Raw genomic sequence first — 24299 nt, 5'->3', positions numbered from 1 at the left:
TTTGCAAATTGGTTGCGTTAAAGTGACTTATTGGTTATTCACGACAAATTCCAATTCCATGTGAAAAAGCAATATAAAACTGAGATAAAAACCATATGAGCAAATTTTTGTAATGCACAATAAGTTTTCCACTGATGCAATTAGTAGGTTAATAATAAATTATGTAAGTACGTTTTATTAAAATCTTTATAAAAGCTTTGGTGACCAAAATTGTACAGCAAAGCGATTTTATTGAGTATTAAAAATAAGTGATGATGACGTTTCTAGAACAGGGCCAAATAGCCAGATTTAAGCTTTACTATTTAGCGCGTTTGAATTGAAAATTAATGCCTCAAAATGTAGCACGATAAACTTTTCTCGGAAGATGAATAACATCTTGCACGAATATCGTTTCGAAAACAGCAGTATCATTGCTAGAAAATCTTCGGTGAAGGACCTAGGCGTTGAGTTGGATGCGGAACTCAATTTTTCAAAACATATTGAACAAGTCGTTGCCAAAGCAAACTTCATGTACGGTATGGTAAGCAGGATTTGTCACGAGCTGGACAACCCTTACATCATTGTTTCGATTTATGTTGGCCTTATCCGAACTGCAATCGAATACGCCAGTATTGTGTGGCAGCCATACTACAATGTACATAAAAACAGAATAGAACGAGTCCAAAAACGATTTCTGAGATACGCCCTAAGGAACCTTGGTTGGCAGGACGAAATGCCGGAATATCGAGCCTTATGTATGCTGGTAGGATTTGATGCACTGGAAAATCGTAGGAAATCAATCGACGTGTTGTTTTTAAAGATCTAAACACTGGAAAATATTTTTCACCGTATTTGTTGTCACAAATCTCACCTAACGAAGGACGTAGCAGTTTGCGCAGCATAAGGCCGTTTCAGCTAACAAACCGTATCCAGAACCATGCTCGGAATGAACCTATTTATAGAATGATGGCGCTCTACAACGCTCATGCTAATGTGATAAAGCTAGAAATGTCCAGAGAACAAATCAAAAATAGATTTAAGTTAGCGTATTCCTAATATTAAGTTAAAACTAGTAAAGATTAAAGGCTGAAGCCTAGGATCGAATAAATAAATAAATAAATAAATTTACTAGAGTTGTAAAGAATACGATGTAGATTAGAGATGTTGTTCTCAAAACAAGAATTAAACGACGCGGATTCCGGTAATTTGAACGATTTATTTCTATCGTTAAATTATCCCTGTAATTATTTTAATTCAGCATTTAGGGATTTGATTTGACAATAAATTGTGTAATTTTACAATATAGTGTGTGTGTGTTGTATCATTTGTCTACTCACGTTTAATGCCCTTTTTGTTAATATTGTGTTCAGTCCGAAATTCGAGTGTCGTACGGTACGGCTAGCACTGATTTTAACCTATGGCAAACGCAATTGTTTACAACTGTTTGGATTTTGAATTGTTGTATTATTTAGGATTTACCTGTTCTCCGGTAGGGTTCGGCACTAACTATGAGCGGCACTGACTATGTTCAGCGGAATACTTAGGTTTACGCCAAGACTACCTGTGATATTAGACCTACATAAGTAACATACAATTCAGTCTTTCACACTTCAGTTTACCTCTACGAAACTAAACGCACTTAATGCTTCTTCAAGCTAGCGATTCTTCCTGTGTTAGTCGTTTGGAACGTAACTGTAACAGTAACTGAACATTAGTATAATTTCGTATCGAAAATGTAGTATATTTTTACTCCTCAACTGTTCGCACTAAACTTAATGTTTTTCTTCTTTCTCAATGAAATCTCCTTCTGACAACTTCTAGTTGTGGCTCAGTAACTCAGACTATATGTCCACTAAACCTAATGAGCTAACTTTAATATCGATTATGGTATGTTTTACCGTTTTGAGGTTTTTCGGCTACCAGTGACGGCGTACTTTGGTGGGGTCCACTTGATGACGGAGGTGCGTCCGTAGATGACGTGACACTCCCCCCCGGTAAGCCAGAACCAGCATCTTGCTTACACTCCGTTGCACCGACGTCAAGTACCGCCAATTTGACCGCTGGTCGCTCGTAGACGTTGAATAAAGTTCGCACCGTTGCACTGCGTACTTGTCCGTTACGCTCGTTGACTTTAACCACACGACCCTTTGGCCATGAGTTTCGGGGAAGATCGGAATCCACTATCACGACGATATCTCCTTCTACAATCGGTTTCACCGGGTAGTGCCATTTGGAACGATGACGGATAGTCGGCAGGTATTCTTTTAACCATCTCTTCCAGAAAATATTGGCGTACACCTGTGAGGTTTTCCACGTATTTTTCAGTGTAGCGAGGCTTTCATAATATGGAATCAAAGGTTTGGAACCGTGCGAAGATCCGAGCAAGAAATGATTGGGCGTCAATGCTTCACAGTCAGCATTTTCGATTGGAACATAGGTGAGGGGGCGCGAGTTGATAATAAATTCGATCTCTAATAAACTGTTACGTAGAACTTCGTCGGTTGGTAGCCTTGGGAGATTCATGTTGTTCAGAATCTTTTTCACCGATTGCACAAGCCTCTCCCAGCTTCCACCCATATGGGGACTATTGGGTGGTAAGAATGACCATTTCGTGTCTGCACTAACGAACTCTCGCATCATCTCGTCTTGATCTAGGCTTCTGGAGGCTTCAATTAGTTCGCGACTTGCTCCTACAAAGTTGGTCCCACGGTCACTGAAGATTTCAACAGGTGTACCCCGCCTGGCTATGAAGTTTCGAATGGCCATTATGCAGGAGCTGGACGTTAATGAGTGGGCAATCTCTATGTGTACTGCACGTACGACTAAACAGGTGATTAGGACTCCCCATCGTTTCTCGACACGTCGACCAACTGCAACCTGCATCGGGCCGAAATAATCGATTCCAGCATAAGAGAAAGGTCTGGAACAGGCGGCGAGCCTTGCTGGAGGTAGATCGGCCATCATTGGTGGTTGAGGCCGAGCGTTGGCATTCTTACAGGCTTGGCAGTCACGATGAACTTTGTTGCAGACTCTTCGAAGTTTCGGGATATAATACTTCTGTCTTAGTTCGTTCACTACTGTTTCGTGATTAAGATGGTGGTAGCGTTCGTGAACAAATGTGACGACTAAAGTCGTGACACGGTGACTCTTCGGGAGCAAAATGGGACACGCAGTATCTGAGCTTACAAACCTGCAATTCGAAATTCTGCTTTTCATTCGTAGCACTCCTCGTTCATCTAGGAAAGGTGAAAGGCCGTAGAGAGCACTAGACTTTGGGACACGAGTTCCATTCTGGTTGATATTAGATAGCAATGCATACTCCTCACTAAATTCCTCCAGCTGAGCCATTCGATAGATATGACACTCGGCATCCAGTAATTCCGTCTGTTGCAATACGCCAACCTTTGGCTCTTTACCAGTCCGTCTGGCACGAATGTTACGGGGATAACGAATAATGTAGGCTAACAAACGTACCAGTTTCATCCAGTTAGAGTGATCGTTGAAGTTAATCAGGGGCTCTTGTATCAAATGTACGTTGATTTGTTGAACGCTTTCAGTATCCGTCCAGCCATAACATGTCAGTTGTTCTGGCCATTCGCTTTGTGGTTGCCAAATGAAGTCCGGACCTTTAAACCATCTGCTACATGGGTTCAGATTTGGAGTTTTCTGCCACTTTGTCCCTTCATCAGCTACGTTAAGTTTGGTTGGGACCCAGTTCCATTCAGCAACACTAGTTTTTTCCAGGATTTCACCGACGCGGGCTCCAACATATTTTGTATACCTCCTATGGTCGGACCTCAACCAACATAGCACGTCACGTGAATCAGACCAGAAAAATCGTTTCGATATGGAAAGACGATGAGTTTCTACTATATCCTTCGCTAGTCGTGCTCCAATCACTGCTGCTTGCAGTTCTAGTCTGGGAATTGACATATATTTAAGGGGAGCTACGCGGGTTTTTGCGGTGACAAAGGCACACTCCACGACATCTTCCTCAAAGCGCAAATAAGCAACGGCAGCGTAGCCATTTTCGCTTGCATCCACGAACACATGAATTTGAATCAAATTTGTTGCGAGAGAGGAAGAGGTATGCTTTCTGTAACATCTTGGAATAGAGACGTTTTCGACTTGTTGTAACACCTTCAACCAAATGCACCACTTTGCAAACTGCTGCTCATTGATCGGGTCGTCCCACTGTATTCCCGAACGCCAGATTTCTTGGAGAAGGACTTTAAGAAACATAAGAAAGTTTGCGAGAAATCCCAGTGGATCGTATATGAGCATTAAAGTCCGTAGAACCTCACGCTTGGTAGGAACCTCTAAGCCATCGAGTAATTCCGGTTTGCATCTTCTTGGAGTCCTGAACGTGAACGTGTCGGAATCTGTATCCCACCACATCCCTAATACTTTTTCGGTAGCTAGCTGGCTTCCAACATCTAGATCCTTGGAGACTGGTGTGCATTCACCCATCGCTTCCATCACATTTCTTGAGTTCGATAACCACCCTCGTATTTCAAAACCTCCACTAGCATGAATCATCCTCACGTTTTTTGCCAAATCAATAGCTTCCTCCTCTGTTTCAACACTACATAGCATGTCATCTACATAAGTTCCATTCTCTATCTCATCGGCAGCTTTAGGGTACTGTTCGTTAAACCGTTTCGAGTTTAAGTTTTTTACGTACTGAGCACTGCTTGGTGAACAGCTCGCTCCGAACGTCATGACTTCCATAACATACGTCGTGGGAGCTTCTCCAGGACTTCCTTTGTTCCACAAGAACCGTTGACAGTGTTGATCTCTGCTGTTTATCCGAACTTGGTGGAACATCTCCCGTATATCACCTGTGATTGCGACTCGATATTCGCGGAAACGACGTAGAACGTGCGATAGCGGAGCAACTTGATCTGGACCTTTCAACAAAAAAGAGTTGAGAGACACTTTGCCTACCTTCGCTGCAGCATCCCAAACAATCCTTAGTTTTCCAGGTTTATTAGGATTCACAACTGGGAAAATCGGCAAGTACCAACAGCGTTCATGATGTTCGTTCTCTTCCTTTGTGGTAAGCTGTCGGATATATCCTTTGGTTTCGTATTCGAGAATTTTCTGCTGCAAGGCTTTGGCTACTTCTGGTTCTCGAATAAGCCGCCTTTCGAGACATTTATGACGGTTTAGAGCCATAGTTTTACTGCTCGGTAAATCAACATTATCATAGCGCCAAAGCAAGCATGTTTCGTATCGGGCTCCTTGACGATTTGTGTTTTTCTCCAGAAGTGCCAGTGCGCGCTCATCGTCCTTCGATAGAATTCGGTTCGTATCTAATCGGATTCCAAGGCTATCCAGAGAAAAATACTCTTTCACTGTTAAGTGAAGTTCGTCACATTGGCAAACATGATAGTTATACGCAAGTCGCTTTTCTGAGCTGCGATAATCGTCGGACTTTGAGCATGGCCCATAAACAACCCAGCCAAGGCGTGTAAGAACGGCTGTCGGCTCATTCTCTAGACCTTCTCTGGAATCTAGTGGATACTCGAGACGAATGTTGTCCATTCCTAGTAGGATGCGTGGTCTGACATTAGCGTAGGAATCTATGGGAATATCAGAAAGGTAATGGTATCGTTGAATGAGTTCTGCACCGGAAAGCGTTTGCGATGGTAGGGATAGACTTTGAACTGTGTGTACTTTGGCTAGGTTGAAGCGTTCGTCCGATTGCATTCCACTGATCTCTATCGAACACTTTACTGAGTCTGCTTCGAATCGTCCCTGACCAGCTGTCCAACTAATACAGAGCGGATATTTTTCGCCTTCCAAATTCAGGTCTTGCCATAAGCCGTGTTCCATAAATGTGGAGGTTGAACCACCGTCTAGAAATGCGTAGGTTGTGATTGATCCTTTTCTACCATGCAATGTAACGCGGATATATTTGAGTAAAACTCCTCCTAGTGAACAATTGTGGGCGTTACATGAAGGGTGCTGTAACATGCTGCTAGAATTACTAGGACTAATAGGATTGTTAGGACTAATAGCATTATTAGCAGGGATGTTAGGAATATTAGGACTATTCTGTTCCTTGTGCTTCCTATCGTCATGTAGAAGCCAATGATGCAGATATTTACACCCATTTGTGTTGCATGGAACTCTTCTACTGCATGTCTTAAAATGTCTGGTTAGACATTTACGGCAAATATTTTGCTCGTTCACTACAGACCATCGTTGATTTTTTGACATGTCAAGAAATGCTCTGCAGTTTTCGATGGTGGTACAGTCTCCACTACAGGCTGGACATGAATTCTGGTACGACCTTGAGGACGGCTGTTCCGAGTGTAGGTGTAGGAAAGCCTCGTCTTTCCTATGTTTGGCGGAAGATTTATTCCATGACTGTGGTCTCGTTACCCTGCTAAAGGCATCTACCTTTTTGCTTAGCCACATGTTAAACTCCATAAGAGACGACGCGCCAGTTTTCTGTAGATGAGTTGCCCATTTCATTTTCAAGTTTATAGGAAGGCTTTCGACTAACTCCTGTAGCAAGGTAGCGTTATACAGACGTTCATCCAATCGACAGGCTAGAATTGTGGCACAGAGATTTTGAACGGCAATACCAAAGTCAATTATACTCTCCAGCTTATCTGCCTTTGGTGGTGGCATCGACTTGACTCTCTTCATCATCGTGTCAACTATCGTTTCCGGATTTCCAAAGAGGGTGCTCAGACGATTCATAATAACCGGAACGTTGTCTGGATGAAGAAGAAGGCTTTTGACGGTACTAAGAGCTCTGTCTTGTAAACTTCTTTCTAAACGATCCAAAAGCTCATCATTCCGAAAGTCGCACATCCTCGCTGTGCGTTCATACGCCGCAATGAACCTAGGCCATTCCTCTGGATCTCCACCAAACTTAGGCAAGTCTTTGACTGTTTGTCTAGCAGCAAGATGCTCTGCACTCAGTCTCCTTTCGATAGAACAGACTTCATCAGCGATGGTTTGCTGTTGAGGGAATAGCGATAGGCGTCTTGGGGTCGATGCTGATACAGGGGGAAGGTTGGAACCGCTCTGGGTTGCGTAGGGATTTGAATAATTCACTAAGTCGGGCTGTGAGGTACCTATCACACTTCTTGGAACATGCTGCTGTGAAACTGCTACCCTCGGCTGCTGAGTGGTATACACTGGTGGGTATTGTTGCACCGGAAATGAACTGGGCGGACATGCTGAAGGGTAAGATTGGTGGTGGTTTTGCGGAAGATTAACTGAGCCTTGAAATGCTCCACTTGGCAATGATGGAACGCACATGGAAGTGGACGAGGGGTTTGAAAGCGGAAAAGCGAATTGAGGATCAGCCGAGCCGGAAGATTGCAAACCATAAAGGGGAGGAATAGAGGGAATCGTCGCTGAAGACTGTATGCTACAAGTTGGCATGATATTGGATGTAGCTGCAGCTAATGCCGCCCTTGGAGTCGAACTCTTTGAAGAATCTGATGCAACCTGAATCCTCACCGATTTCGCTACTCTTCCAGGATACTCGGGAAGTGTTGTTTCATTCCCGGGCATTGCTGTAGCATTCTCGATGTTATGGGTTTTATTCAGCCAATTTTCGACCCTTTGAACACTTTCACTTGTTTCCGAATCGGTGTCAAGACCTGCTGACAACTGCTCTTCCAACTGTAGGCGCTCATCTAATTGTTTTCTTTCTAGGGCTTGTCTGGCTTCCAGAGCTTTGAGTTTCTGTTCGCGAGTTTTTGTTGAATGCTGTGATCCCTTAAGGGAAGATATTCCGCTACCCTTAGAACCCTGAACTCTAGAAGCAACCAATGTTTCGTATCGCGTTGACATCATCGGTTGTTTTGGAATCGCCCCAACGCTTCGACGGCCAGAATTAATTAGTTCACCAGAATGGCTTACGATGGATTCATCTAGCAGTAGAAACTGCTCATGCATCCTTTGTGACTGCTCCTTCAACTGCCGAAGTCTCTCCATCTCAAGCTGCTGTTGTTTCTGCTGCTGCTCGAGTTGTTCTTGCTCCTTAGCCTGCTGCTCACGCTGTTGCTCACGCTGCCACTGTTCTTTCTGCTTCTTAACTCGGTCGATCTCTTCTCTCAGAGCAACTCTCTCCTTCTCCAGCGATTTTCTAACGCATTTGTTGCAGCTCCAATCATCATTTTCAATGCTTTCATCCACATTGACACATTCATAATGGAACCAGGTGTCACAGGAATCGCATTGGACCATCCGGCTCGTATCGATGCGGCTACATGTCCCACAACTTCTCCCCTCACCATGAGAAACAGTTTCATTGTTTTCACCAGTATTATTTGCACTCGCTACACTTTTATTCGACATTTCGAACTAAACGGATAATTTAATTTGTTCTCAAAACAAGAATTAAACGACGCGGATTCCGGTAATTTGAACGATTTATTTCTATCGTTAAATTATCCCTGTAATTATTTTAATTCAGCATTTAGGGATTTGATTTGACAATAAATTGTGTAATTTTACAATATAGTGTGTGTGTGTTGTATCATTTGTCTACTCACGTTTAATGCCCTTTTTGTTAATATTGTGTTCAGTCCGAAATTCGAGTGTCGTACGGTACGGCTAGCACTGATTTTAACCTATGGCAAACGCAATTGTTTACAACTGTTTGGATTTTGAATTGTTGTATTATTTAGGATTTACCTGTTCTCCGGTAGGGTTCGGCACTAACTATGAGCGGCACTGACTATGTTCAGCGGAATACTTAGGTTTACGCCAAGACTACCTGTGATATTAGACCTACATAAGTAACATACAATTCAGTCTTTCACACTTCAGTTTACCTCTACGAAACTAAACGCACTTAATGCTTCTTCAAGCTAGCGATTCTTCCTGTGTTAGTCGTTTGGAACGTAACTGTAACAGTAACTGAACATTAGTATAATTTCGTATCGAAAATGTAGTATATTTTTACTCCTCAACTGTTCGCACTAAACTTAATGTTTTTTTTCTTTCTCAATGAAATCTCCTTCTGACAACTTCTAGTTGTGGCTCAGTAACTCAGACTATATGTCCACTAAACCTAATGAGCTAACTTTAATATCGATTATGGTATGTTTTACCGTTTTGAGGTTTTTCGGCTACCAGTGACGGCGTACTTTGGTGGGGTCCACTTGATGACGGAGGTGCGTCCGTAGATGACGTGACAGATGTATAGAAAGCGCTATATGAAATAGCTCTAACGAAGTTGTGCTGACTAAAATAAAGCTAAAATTGTTACTATGGCTGTGTGCTATTGAGTGATTTTAAAGCAATCCTTAATCGACAGCTTTGTTGACATTTCTTTAAAATACTTTGAAATAGAGGGCTTGTGATATAGCTCAGTTGACAAGTCAGCTGCCTTCTGAGCCGATGTCCGCGATTTCGAGCCCAAGAGTAAACATCGAAGACAGTTGTAACGGGTAAGTTTTTCGATATCTGCAACATTAATACCAAGAAAACTGCAACGTTGATATCAAGTCGCGAATGTCATGAAGATGGTAAAACGACTATAATCGAAACAAAATTGTTGCATTGGATTTTAAAAATTATGAATTAAGGAATTTTGAATATCCCAAAAAAGCACCTGTTTTCTTCCTTTTCTTTTTTTGTACCGTTCAAAACTGATCCGTCGTAAAAATAGTATTTAATGAGTGTCCTTTCAATGTACAGGTCAAGGACAAAAGCTTTTTTTTTTTGTATTTTCACTTTCCGTTCCTTTTGATAAATGACGTTTAAATAATGTTATCATTTTTGTGATGATTCATCTCGAAAAGTATGAATTACTTTTATCGCTTTCTCGATGCATTTTTCTTGTACATGACGTTCAAGTTATCTCGAAGCTCTCAGTCATAAAGGGTAGGTACAATTCGTTTTCACTTTTTGGCTCCTCCTTGGTTTAATTTTCAACCAGTTTTTTTGTGGGCCGACCGATGATGCAGAAGAAATAATTAATAACCTCAAAGCGTAATTGATATTGCATGTTTTTCTGAGGATTCATCATTGCTACAAATGTACGTTAATTGATCCTTACAATAGCCATAATTTTGCTAATATTTTTTTTTAATATTATTAAATTTGTTATATTTTTTTCCTATTCAGTTTGGAAAATGTTTATTTAGTTTCGATTTGATTAGAAAAAGTTGAAATTCAAAAGTTTCGATTATTTTAGAACTTGAAAATTATCTACTGCCTATCTTTTGAAGAAAAACTATTTTGAATAAGATTCAAAAAACTATGTTCTTTCCAACAGTACGAAACAGGATTCTCCACAGATCTTGCCATTCATGTCACGTCCAAAACGAAACATGATGCTGCTGATTTGATGTGGCATCGTTTACCTACCCACCAGGGGCCCTTTGCTCTGTTCTCACGATCGCCCGAATGGGATACGCAAATCAACTGCTGTTGGCGTTGTTGTGATAAGATAAACAATAAAAATAAAAACAAGCTACGATTTATATCTTTTGGAGTTTAGCTCCAATGGCAAACGCATAATTCATCTCTCCATCCGAGGAGCGTCGTCATCATTTTCCCGATTAAGATATTGAACCAACTCTCGAGCTCTTTTTTTGTGAAAAAACAGTAAGCACGAGTATAATCTGTTGACGCGCTCTTTTTGGGTTGACCACCTCGCCTTTTCTTGGAATTGATCACGTCTCGGTCGATAAATATCAACAAACCGACAACCGACTCGAAATGCGTTTTGCTCCTGAAACTGCATACCAACTTGCTGGTAGTTTGGAACTTTTTTTTGGTCCACTTGTTTCCACGACCAGAGCAGATGAGCAGATTCGTACTTTCCCGCCACTCAGTAGTTCTTGACCATGATGATGTTCCTCGCCGGCCAACTCTGTAATGAGTTGAAGGTGATCAACAAAATTGAACTGACTGGCACAATTGAATATGAGCACGGCGAAAAAAGGACTTCTCCCCGCGGGTGTGGAGCGACCTCAAAGGGCTGTTTTGAGCAAACTTATTTACGACACCGAGCAGAAGGAAGGAGCATCAACATGAGGGAAGAGTTAATCTGTTGCATTATTGCAGTTGTTTTTTGCTTCGATCCGGGGAGCTCCCAGAAGAGGACGAACGTGTGCCGGTCACTTTCGGTGTCCGGGCGAGTGAAAAATGCAGAAGAATGCTGCAAATGCAGTCATTTATTCACTCATTTTAGGATACCGCTGAACTTTGCGGTTTCACTTTATGGCTTATCATTAAATCAAAAATCACTGACAGAAGGTCGCGATTTTTTCCAACTAAAAACATTGAAGTCTGCTAAGTATTGCATCGGCTGGTTGCGGCAGCGAAATTACTCGTTACAATGTCATTTAGGTAGCTTAAATCGTCTAAATAATGCTATATTTGGTTTTTCATTTTTTATGACGATTATAAAAATCATGACGCTGGTGTTTTTGACAAGCATAACCCCATTATTTTTTCATTCAATGTAACCGTTTAAGTGTACGATACGTTCCGAATTTTGTTTAATACGTAATTGTTTACAAGCAACCATGTTCAAGGAATTTAAACTGCACATTGTCGTTTGATACAATTTTGCAGGGTTTTTTTTTAAAGGTATGGGCGAGTGGGGAATCATGAGCCACTTTTTTTCGTTGTTTCATATCTTCTTTATTATAAAAGATAAAATGATAATAAAAAATGGTATGGTTTTCTACATTTTCAAGGTATCATAAGGTAATTTTTGAATTTTTTTAATAAGTTGTTTCCCTAAATTCTGACTGTTTGAAAGAAAGCAATATTTTTTGCAATTTGAAAAATGGTGGGGAATCGTGGGCCACCAAATCCAAATTGACCAAATAACATGCAAAGTTTATGAGTTGACCCAAAACTGAGATTTCCAAATTCATTTCGTTATTTAAAAGCAATTTCAGATGATGAAATAAAAAAGAGAGCTGTGAATGATCGCATAGATTCCAAAACCTGGCTCGCGAACGTTTTGGCAATATTTATTACATAGGATGGACAAAATATTTTTCATAACTCTTCATTTGGCATAAGTAAAACGTATTGCAGATAGGTAAAACGTATTTTAAGTTCTGAATGTGTATAAAAACATAAAAATATAGGTGATTTAAGATGTGTGGCCCACGATTCCCCACAAGCTATGATTTGCAAATTGGTTGCGTTTGTGTGACTTATTGATGTTTCATCAAAAATTCCTATTCCACGTGAAAGATCATGAAAAAACTAAGATCATAAGCGTATGAGCATATTTGTGTTATGCACTTTAGGTTGACATTTGGTTTGAGATTTTTATCTCAACACACATCTGAGATATCAAAAGTGGCCCACGTTTCCCCATGGCCCACGATATCCCACTCTCCCCCACCTATTTTACATGTTTTACGCACGATTAACTTTGCAAGGTTTTGGCAGTAAACATAGTAAACTTTTGAAACTGTTTTTAAGTTCTTAAATTATGACTCTCTGATGGTGGCCACTGTTCTACTTATGCGCTTTTATCTTTGCTTTATTTTAAAAGCTGTGAAATTAAACCTTTTCAATCAGGTTTAAAGCTCAACAACAATCTTGCCAACTAGAGCTTTACGTTTTTCATCTTCCATCTCACATCTTATGTCTCACTTCTCAATCGTATTTCACGTTACCCTTTCCACACCTAATTATTCACTTCTATTTAACTCCACACTTCTTATATCTCACTTATTATGTCTCAAGCTTTACGCTTTATGTCTCATGTTTTACGTTTTATTGTTTTACGCCTCTCAGCTCACGTCCGACTTTGCCTTAAAATTCACGCCTCAAGGATTACCTCATACATTTAACATTTCACTACTCAAGTATCACCACTAACGTTTCACAGCTCACGACTTACGTGTCAAATCTTATTTATCCATTCGTTGCGCATCTCACATCTCACGTTCCACATCTTAGATCTCACCCTTTCTTCTCACCTTTGAAAAATTCCTATGCCACGTCTCACTTCTTCTAATGTTTTACACTTTGCGTTTCACATATCAAGACTTCTGTCTCATCTACCCACGTCTCACGGCTCACCACCCCTTCTGATGCCACTAATATCGCTTCCCTTATTTCTCGTTTTATCTTCTAACGTCTCACATCTCATGTATCATATCTTGCATCCCATTTCTCACGTCTAATCATCTCACATCTCATTTTCCCCCGTATGACATCTTTCGTGGCTGCAGTTCACAATTTTCGATTTCTACTCACTGAGCCTCCGCATAAGACTCAAATTGTCCGGGTTTTGTGTCCGATTGATCATATATTAACAGTAGTTTCAATCATAAGCCGCTATATATAATTTCAAGATGGCGAATAAACTTCATACTCAGCATTCCCACTGGATGTAAGGTTTTTTGGGCCACCCGTATTTTGGTGATTTGATACAAATTCATGATTAAAAATGTGTTTTCTCTGCCTATTAAGTTTTCTTATCTAATACCTAAAGGCTTGGCATGTCTGTGTGTACGAAATCGGGAGACTAAGATAAAGGGAGAAGATACGTCAATGATCACTCAAGTTGTGCAGCCAATGATTGAAATTGTTGTAATTTGTGACGATTTGTACGAGAAAATGAGAAGGTTGTAAGTTAAAATAAGAGAAACCAGTGCTCAGAGAGCGAGAAAATGTGCGAACTGTTGCAATTTGTGAATCAGTTGTGGAATTTTGATCATTACCATTCCAAATGCAAAGAATTCTCTTTATTTCAATCCCTCGCTTCGAACACACTTACTCTCTCAACAAACAATATTCATGTTCGAAGTGATGACACGCTTTAGGGGAAAGGTTTCCTAAATGGGCCTATCGGGTTAAATGACCCTACGGCTGTTTGAAGAAATGGCTGACTGGACAGCTTATCTGACCAATGCATTTTTAGGGTGATACGCTTAGAACATAAGGCAAGAAAGAATTTTATGAATTTACAAACTCAAAAAATTTAAAAAATCGTACAAGGTTTTGAAACATTTTGATGTAATATTTCGACTTTCAAAAATTATACGTAGAGAAGCTTAAAACAAAAACTAGGATGGGTTTTGTTTCTTACTCAAATGAACTTAAGGGGGGGGGGGGGGGGGGGAGGGTCTAACACTTTCAAAAAATCGATTTTTTTATTTTTTTATTTTCTTATTGTAAAACATTTCTAGAATGTTGTGTCAAATTTTCAAGTCAATTGAAGCAAAACTGTAGAAGTTATAGGCCTTTATCTCCTCCTATCTTATACTGCAAGAAAGCAAGAGCAGAAACTTCAAACGCGTTTTTCTCGAAAGCACATTTTCAAAGTCCGTGGACATCGTCATTTGAAAACTACTTATCCGATTCTTTTCAAATTTGGAACATGTTTTCTACAAATAAAATACCAGACCCCAACGTTTTTCTTTTTTGATTTTTTTTACTTTGGGGAGATTTTAGAGGTGAAAAATGGCGGATTTTTAAGTGAAAAATCGTAGTTTTTACTTCAAACAGCCACAAAAATTTCATAAAAATATTTTTAAGTTAAATAAAAACGTTGGGGTCCAGAAAAACATCTATAAAAAATATTTTGCTCTGATTTTTTGACTTCAGATGGTTGTGTGCTGAGATACAGTGTCCACCGCAAATCCTGTTTTCTAAAAGGCATCCTCAAAAGTGCTCCGTCACCGGCTCATTTTTCAATATTTTTCTACGAAAAAATTACTAAATACTCTTTTCACAATGCTTTATATAATGCAAAAAATTTGAATACATTTGTTTGAACGATAGCTCTAGAAAAAAATCGTGAAAATGGTGTTTTTGTATACCCGTTAGACCCTACCCCCCCCTTAAGAAATTAAACATATTTCAGCTTTTGTGGAAGTTCAATAATGATTATTTAGTGGAATAATAAAGTGTTTTTGTATGCCCACATCATGTTTGTAAAATGCCTCCATCCTAAAACAACAGGTTAAATAGAATAAATAAATAATTTTTATCATCGAAACTTCAAATTTTAGCTCTGAATAACATCTTAAGAGAGAATTGACGATCTAAAAACAGATTTGATAAAGTTTTTCTCATGGATGAACTGCCTCCATAGTATGGCAACCCTAACTTTTGTTCATTCCATAAAATTATAATATACATAGATTTTTATGAAACTTCAGCTTTGTCGTAGAGAAATTATTTATTTCTAGCAGTTTCAATGAAATTATACGGAAATATTTACCAAAAAACAGATTTTTTTTCAAAACATAAATAGGCGCATTTAGCCCGCACGGTTTGAGGTTCGGCATTTAAGACAACACTTAAATAAAATCATTTTTATGGAAACAGAAGAAGTTTTTAACATAAAAATAACTCCAATGTATAAAAAACATATGCCTGCACACGTGTAAATAGTTTTTGCACACATATTCGATGTGATATTTGATTAAATCAGTGTTCTGCTTAGTAGGCGCATATAGCCCGCTCCTCCCCTACTGTGAATTTCGTTCGTTCCGTTTTGCTCTTCCACCGCACAAAACCATCCATGGTTCTCGGAGAGCAAACAAACGAACCAACACAAATTTTTTGGCAAGTTTTAGCCAAGTTGGACCATAGTGGCCTTAGGCATTAGTCGTGTAACAGATGCGCAAACAAATAAAAAAAAGTTTTATCAAAACAATCATATTGCGTTTTTTGGAAGCCCAAAACACGATTGAAAATTTGATGATGAATTTCATTGCAAAAAAAAGTTTCAAGTTATTTTAGTTTTGATTTGTGTTGAATAATTCCTGAGTTTTGACGAACTTTGGCCGGATATTGATCAGTTTTTGAGTTGAAATTTGGAAATCAAATGCCCGGATTTTACCAGGTTTTTATATAAAATAGCCCGAAATTTCACTTCTCGGGGTTTGGACATGTTCTGGCAACCTCCATTTATCCGCTGATTTCGTTGTTCTAGATTATTAAAAAGGAAAAAAAAATAACTGCAACTGCAAGGGAACCTTACCTGAACCTGGGTATCGATTGAAAGAATCAATAAAAATGTTATCACTAATTAATGCACGTCTCGCATCTCAAATCTAATATGATATTTTTCATCTTCATTTCACGACTCACATCTTACATCTCACATTTTACGCATGAGTTTTAAAATTCCACATATATTGTTCTCATATCTCAAAACTCACGTATTACGGCTCATTTTACTATTTCACTTTCTCACTTATCACGATCTTGCATCACATCGCACACTCCCATCTCACGTCTCATAACTATCGTTTCACATGTCACATATCACACGTCATGTTTCATTAGATCTTCACGATGCCTTTGTTTGGGACTTTGGAAAATCAAAATTCGAAATTTCATAAAATTTGCCACATTATAGACGGGACTCTCCGCTATCCAGCGCACTGTTCAGGAACAAATTGATCGGGTGGTCTAGAACAATTTTTTTTTGAAGATTTGCCAACAAATTACAAGTGAATTTTTTAAACTTTACACTTATACTTATTCTATTCATAAAAACTTCAAATTTTTAATTTTCAAACATAGGTGTATAATTTTTTTTTTCGAAAATACATAATAGGCAAATCACAAAACATTTGGATGAAAAAGATTTTTAACCAAAAGTTTTTGCAAAAATAATTTTTTTTTAAGAACATTGAAAAAATTATCAATTTTAATCAGGATTAGCTGGCAACACTGAAAAAATTGGAAAAAATATGATCACTTCTACACTGAACCCAAATTCACTCTTAAAATACACATGATTTTTCACTTTAAAACAAGGATCCATTGATTTTATTCCATTCAAGTGCGACATATACATTTCACAGGCAGTCACTTAAATTTCACGTAAATTCATCCACATGCACTTTAATCGTCACTTGAAATTGATGTGAGAAAAATATTCACTTCCCCATCACTTAAATTTCAAGTGAATGTCTGGTTGTAATTGTGTTTACTTTCAGAGTTCAAAATGGTAAATTCTAAAGAGCAGCGTTCAAAGCTTATGCTGGATGTGGATTTTCCCAATTCTTTACTAGGCAATTTTGGCGGTAGTTTGTGTTAAACGTGATGTAAGAAAAAGTTATTTAAAGGTGTTATCATGTTTCAGCTTGTGGGTTGAACTGGACAGATTTTCTGGTTTGCAGCAGGGAAGATTTAGAAGTCGCACTATCCGCAGTAACTGATCTGCCTTGGGATTACGATGGAATTTTCCAATCAATAAATTTATGGCGAAAGCGTAATGTAAGTATTTGAAATCGAAGTGTTGTTATATACCTAAATATTCTTTTATTTAAAACCCGAGAGGTAATTAACTTGATACTTATTTAGAAATTCAGATAAATTTCACTCGAACAGGTGACTTAAACTTGACCGGTCACTAAAAATTCAAATGAAATTACGTAGGCGAGAATTTACTACAGATGTCACTTACTTTTTAAGTGAAAATTATTTTGCGTGTACCACCAGGTGCCGAAAATTGTAAACATGAGAAATCAGCTGTTTGTTTTAAAGCGGGGAAATGACTTATTGGTAAACTGCTCAGCATTATTGGAGGACGAAGACCGTGATTGCTAAGTGAACGAAAACTAAACGAACTGCCCCGTTACACAACAGGGGTGCCAGGTTTTTTTTTTTTTTTTTGAAAAACTGCTTTCAGTTTTATGCAACTAATGCTCAACTTCCTAAAACGCAACCAATATCATTAAAGTTCATTTTTAGAGGGATGTATATTTTTGTCTGGAATCAGAGTCCTATTGGATGGGAAATCAAAGAGGGTTTTTGGATACATTCAAGACAATAACAAAATCCAAAATGTCGCATGATTAACCATTCCAGAACGTATACAGGAAGAACAAATCCGGTTGTTTCTACAAGAAATCTTTGCAAAATCTGCGCATTGGAATGCAAAATTTTCAAATAAAAAATCTGGCTACTCAGTCCAAATCCCGGTATTTTTATAAAATTTCAGGACTTGCAAAATTGAAATATGATTTTTTTTTATTCTTGAGATATCTCAGTGGCATTCATCTTATTTATAATTAAAAAAAATGGTTTTAATTTGATGAAGAAAAAATTGTTATTTGACGAAATAATCATACGTTTATTGGAGCTTCTGGTTTTGGTTTCGCCAAAATTGTAGATATATCCGGTTAAAAATCGAGCTTTTTTCCACGAAATCCAGACCTCCTCCATACCTCGCTTTCCTATTTTTCTCTGAAAATTCGCGTAAGCTCTAAACTAAAACCAGCCAAACCTGGTATCATTACACAAGATGCCAATCAAAATAAAAACCTAGACAAATCACCAATAACCCTTGATCGCAAGATCCTCAGCAACGTTTCTTGGAATTTTGATCCATGATCCAGCTCAAGTGAACGCTAATTTTCAAAATATACAATGAACATAATCTGAGTAGTATAAGGCATTTCCCCACTTGTCAAGCGAACAGCTGATTTCTCATGTTTACATTTTCTAGCCATATCGTGGTAGGGTAAACATAACAACAACATTACGCATGTTCAATGACCAGAGAGTAATAAAATAAAAATGGCAATGCAATTGTAGTGATTTGCAAGCGCACCTTGGTGAGGAGAGTATAAATTCTTTATTTAATTAATTGTAAATTCATAACAAGTTAAGACATGAAGGTTTGTTAATGATTTTAATTAAAGAAGTTTTTTAAAGAAAGCATTGAACAGTGCTTATCATCAAAGATCAAAATGGCGACCAGTCGGTGTTTACATTTGCCAAAACAAAAACAAATAGTTACGCTATCACAATCTGTCTCAGGAAATACTCTATTCGACATTTTCAGTGTTGTGTTGTAATTTTCGTAGCTTTAACATATTCTCTCCTTTTAATGGAAGATGAGTTGATTAAAGCAATTTTCATGTCTGTAGATAGAAACATTTCTCAGAATCTATTGACATATAAAAATGTGCAATTATCACAAACTAGTTATTGTTATTGTGTAAACTCATACAAATGCGATGAGTTAGCATGAGTTGAATACTTTTGTCCATCAGTGTAAGTAAATAACATAAATTTTGTAACAATCCAGTAGAAACTACAACCAAATGCCACCAACTGCGGTGAAAAAATAATGTTCATTTGATATACTAAACTTTTACAAACAGTCGCCAAAACTGAAAATAATCACAATACTTTTCTTGATTGTCTTCTGAGCTGTTAAAAATCTTAATGGCTTTGCTCCGATTGATATCAATTTTTACATCTCTCAAGATTGTAAGCGCGTTATTTTCAGAACATTTCAGTAAATTTTTAGCTTTTTTATCAACTGGCCGATTATTTTATTCTCCGAGACAGATGGTTATCGTCTGCTGTAGCGATTCTTGGTTCCTGGATTGAAAAACGTGAAAAATAACAACAGGAACCACAACTTTTCTTTTCTTACTGCCGTGACACTTAACTTGTTTGTTAGTGAATTTTAACTATACCTATTGGAGACCTTAGAAACGGAAGGCTACCATGATCGAATTTTTTTCATTCGAATGAACTGCCTCTAGTGGCGACATTGCTTAGCTTCTTAAGAGCTAAAAACGCTTTTTGAAGAATTAAAATCGAGTGTCCTGTATGTTTGTCTGTGATGAAGCATTGAAAAAATGTCACTCAAAGAATATCGTGGGAATTTTATAAGCGGAAACACAATCCCTTTAAATAAAAATAGTTTACCATTTTGCAGACATATTTTTCCTCAAATATTGAGCAATCGCTTTAGATGAGTTATTGTATACTTAAAAAGCGATCTTTGTTGTGTTCAGAGATATTCTATCAATCTAAAACAAAATAATTGTAGTAAATATCATCTCTTTATCTATGATCTAGAATCGCTTAGCTGTTCGAAACTATGTGAAAAGACTATTCATTGAAACCGCGAAGCCCTTCCGGTGGCTAAGCAAGTTGAAGGAGTTTTCGCCCCCGCAGAAGCAACACAGCTGAAAAGTAACCTCTCTTATAACAAAAAGCTAAACGATTCCAAAGTTGTCATGTCACCTGCAACCCCATCGCCTTTGCTGGAACATGTTAGGCATCGTTATCGTCGGACATCTTTCGTTTTTCTTAAATAGTCTCAGCTTATTCTCGCCCTAGTCACACCTTCCATTTAATTCTTTCCAGCCTTGATGGTCATTCGCGGTCAGCTTCGGAGGCGCTGATCGGAAAGACGCTTCATGGTTTCACCTGACACATTGAGACAAATTGTGTGAAAATAAGAGATCATCTTTGCTTTTCTAGGGAAGACAATTTGCGTTGGCATCATTATTGTGGGTTGTAGGTTAACAAGAACAACTATCAAGAATAAGATTTTTTTCACGAATTTAAAAACGTAGAAATCGCATATTTGAATTTGAAAAATTATAATTGAGCATAGTGACCAAAATTAAAACTTCATTGACTTTATAAAAATCTGAATGTAAAACACGTTTTGAAATTTTAAAAGTTCTTTCAAAACACAGCAACGAGTCGAATGTATGTAATGAATTCTTTGTCATATCCAACCTCTGGAATTAGTAAGTTTTTATTCTTCAAATTCACTGTCCTAACTGTTTTGGCCGAGACAAGGTCTTTATATCTGATCATAATTCTCAGTCCAGTCCAGATCAGACCATTGACACCGCCCAATCGATTCAGGTCCACATCGATGAATCAGAGGATGACTCGTTTTGCATGGATGAACAGGTTTTTGTTCTTTGTCCGAGATTAACAAGAAAAATTATGATTTGACAAAAAAATTAAACATCCAAAAAATACTTTAGAGGAATTTTGTTTAAAGAGAGCAATAACGATTAACATACGTAAAGCATTTAAATAGAAATTATGATTTTTCTCGAGTGAATGAGCATTTGAATCAGGCAATAAAGTTTATTATCAGTTACTTTCGATAAATCGGGTGCAATATCAATAAATCGAACTTATGTATCCATAAATTAACGTGAAATTCCGTTGAGCTGCTAATTCGCAAACTGCCGAAAAATATCAGGAAGTTTGCTTCACATCGTACAACATGTGACAATTCGCACCTGCTTTTGTGCAATTTTGTGTTTATCGAATAAATAAAATTTACCAAACATCCAAATACCTCCCACAGCAACGTGCAAGTCGATTGCTGCTTCCAGGCGAATTAGCATTTTTCTGAAATCAAAAATTCACGATCCAAGGTCAACCGTCATCATCGGTTGTCATCGAAATTACTGGCAGTAGAAGACACGTTTTTCCTCCTAATCTTTTGAAATTCAAACGTAAACAAGCGTTCGTTTTGCTCATCATATACCTACCCAAACAGAGACAAAACAGATATGACAGACAAATGTCAACAGTTTAAGGAATCGATGGGAATGGGATTGTTTTATAACTGGACTGAATTGCCCGAGTGCGCGAGTGACCTGCGAGTTGGGGCCACCCGTAGTTAAGGCTGGGGATCGTAAACATTAATTTATCACAGCGATAAAACTCACATTCACGGTCGGGTCGAGATTAAATCTTGTTTTCGATCTGTGCATTCCAACTTAATTTAGTTTGATGCAGTTACCCATGCTAATGGCTTTTATCGGTTTAAAAAAAAATTTAAAAAAATATAACGTATTATCCTTAACAATCCACAAAAACTTTTAATACCTTAAGTATGATAGAAAACAGCAATTGGGGCAACAATTTCAACTTCACTGGTTTCTAAAAAACTTATATTCACAGTTATTCCTACTCCTTATGCATCAAAAGTTATAAAGATGATGGGACATCAGTTTGGCGTAGTTAAAAACATTATTGGTTTCTTTATTTGTTTTGAATTTTCTAAAAACATGCGATTTTCATCCTCCTCATAAAATGGGGGTAACTTGCAACAAACTTTGTTTTTAATGAAAACACTTATGAACACGTATGAAAATTTATAGTTATTAATATATTTGCGATGCCTCAAAGACCATTACGTATGAAAACACCAATTGCAGTAATTTTTTGGTCTGTAAATACTAATTTTCACAATTTTTCTGAAAATAAAGATGCTGCATAGCTTTAGGGGTTAAATAATAGTACGAAAAATGCTACAAGCTTAAATCATTAAAATAAATGTTTGGATGAATGAAATTTCAATGTTTGTTTAAAAATGCGTGATGCAAAACATTCATATTCCAGCACATGGAAACGAGATTTACAAGGTGTTTCTTTGATTTGCATTTTGTTGCATTTTACCCTAGACACCTAACTGAATCATTTAAAATATTTATTTAAAAACAATTAGTGATTGTTTGAAAAATATTTTTACACAAACAGTGTTGGTATAGCATGAGGAGAGCAATAAAAAGTTTGTAGGTTATTGTATCAAGCAAATCCGTCGTACTGGGTAAAGTTATCTTCGGCATCGAGAAATGTTAAAATTTGTACATTTATTGCTCGATTTTTTTTAAATTTTATATAAAAATAAAAAACTTTAAAAAACTAGCTTAAGATGCGAAAAATTATGTCATCATCATTTTGTAATAAAGATAACTAAATTACAATACATTACATCGCTTATCGCGCATTTGATTCAATGGCGATCGTTTCATGAAAAATAAGTTCAAAGAGCTTTTAAGTCATTCATAAATTTCTGGTAAGTCACGAAAATCATATTTGAGAAGACGGTGGTTTTGTTGATATTAGTTCGAAAGAATCTAATTTGTCAACTAACCTGTCAGAAAACGCTTTCTTGCTGCTGTCACGAGCAGAACCAAAACATTGTTTGTTTTGGTTCTCCACATGCTTTCTCGCTAAATTTGAAATACCCAGAGCCCGACTACCTTTAACTCAGACGTCGCCATATGTTTGAAGCAGCCAACGGCTGATCTTATTGAAGTAAAATATCAGCGGAAAAATTACTCAGACATCAGAAAATTCGGCCCTCAGAGAATTCGAGTGCTCGAAGGCGACAACTGAGCAAATGTTGATCAGTTTGTGCGAGGCGGTCGGACTTGGTTTGTTTTAGTGAAGCAAAAACTAGAAAATTTACAAGGTAAATATTCATGTTAAAGGTAATTTCTAGATATTAATCCGATTTTATTCATATTAGAGGGTTCTGTGACGAAGTGGAAAAAATTTGTGGCTTTTTTCAAAATAAAGGTGTATGCACAATATTTTTACTTTTGTTATTCATAAAGTCAACAAATCCATCATTTGTCTGAATAATAATGCAGGTTTTAACTATCCTAACATGAAAAATGCGGCCAAAAACCGCTTCAGAATTATTCGCGCATTCTGAGTAACCATGACTCAGTTGTCACGAAAAGGGTTGTTCGTTCTGAGTAAAAGGCGTTTAGTCAGAACTGAGTAGGTGCGGTTTCGGCGACAACTGAGTAACCGTCACTCTGAACTGAGTAACTGAAAGTCTCTGAAAGTTAGCGTGTTGTCCAATTCGCAATCGAGAACAATGGGTCAATGATTTCTGATGACAGGCGATGATGATAAACGCGATACATATGTTTACATCATCACACGGTTAAGCGAGACTACTCAAATTGAGTTCGTGGTAACACAACAGTGTTGCCAGATATTCTGGGTAAGAGTATCAAAGAACTAATTCAGAAATGAATACTTTCCCGGTAAGGGAAGATGATCAGTAGAGAGTGAGACAATAGCAATCGCTAATGAATTGTTTTCAACACATTCAATGAACGTTTTCAACACATAGACTAAAAAAAACCTATACGTCATGCTTCGGAAAATAAACTATAGAATAGCTATCAAATGTCCGAAAAAGTTTCACTCAGTGCCTAAGAAAGTTGAAGTTAGAAAACTAGATGTTGCGAACATGGGTACCTATGAAAATTTTTTTTAAGATCATGACTTCAAGAAATGTAAAAAAGTAGTGCGAAAACCGTACACATTTTAACACCTTTAGATTCTCAAAATACGGTGTATAGATTTTTTGACGAACTTTCAAGGTATCTGTTGCTCGAACTTTTTATCAATTTGCAATTTTTCATATTTTGCACTTTGCAATTTGCACTGAGTTTTGATAGCTATCATTTTTTTAGTATCACAGCGCTCGAACCGGCATGAAATTGCCTTTCTAATGAATTACATATTTTTCGCAAAAAATGGTAAAAGAGTAAGAAGATAAGTTGTAAAAGTTTAAGCTTAGTTTTTCTTTTACTGTGATGGAATATTCTCGTTTCAGAAATACAACGCTTTTTATAAATTAAATTCTACAATTTATAGAGTTTGTAGAAATCAGATTAGATACGATAACAACATTAATCAAGAACGTCATTGAGTATTAATTATTTATAAGGAATTGAGTGAAATTAGCAAAAGGAAAACTTTAATACTTCTTTCTCAGAAGTCAAGATCACTCGCGGTCTTTGGGAAAG

The 24299-nt window shown here is 37.6% G+C and overlaps 2 protein-coding genes across 2 annotated transcripts in view; one reads left to right on the top strand and one right to left on the bottom strand.

Annotated features, from left to right (window-relative positions):
- LOC129755232 (mucin-2-like) overlaps positions 1-24299 on the top strand; it is a 91733-nt gene that overhangs the window by 6460 nt on the left and 60974 nt on the right. The window lies entirely within an intron of this gene.
- Positions 1612-5858, bottom strand: LOC129755231 (uncharacterized). The gene is made up of 2 exons (XM_055751617.1): positions 1878-5858; positions 1612-1671 (listed from the first exon to the last, which is right to left on the bottom strand). The coding sequence occupies exons 1-2, from the start codon at positions 5815-5817 to the stop codon at positions 1619-1621; spliced, it is 3993 nt and encodes a 1330-aa protein (XP_055607592.1). The 5' UTR covers positions 5818-5858; the 3' UTR covers positions 1612-1618.

This window comes from Uranotaenia lowii, chromosome 3 (assembly GCF_029784155.1).
Source record: "Uranotaenia lowii strain MFRU-FL chromosome 3, ASM2978415v1, whole genome shotgun sequence".
In the NCBI taxonomy this organism is placed as follows: domain Eukaryota; kingdom Metazoa; phylum Arthropoda; class Insecta; order Diptera; family Culicidae; genus Uranotaenia; species Uranotaenia lowii.
The sequence above is the reverse complement of the archived record's forward strand: the minus strand, read 5'-3'. Positions and strand labels throughout refer to the sequence as shown.

Excerpts from the sequence above, each read along its gene's own strand:
- LOC129755231 (XM_055751617.1), bottom strand. The coding sequence starts at position 5,817 with ATGGAACACGGCTTATGGCAAGACCTGAATTTGGAAGGCGAAAAATAT. Across the intron at positions 1,672-1,877 it reads AGCCGAAAAACCTCAAAACG|TTACGTTCCAAACGACTAAC; the intron begins GTAAAACATACC and ends TTACTGTTACAG.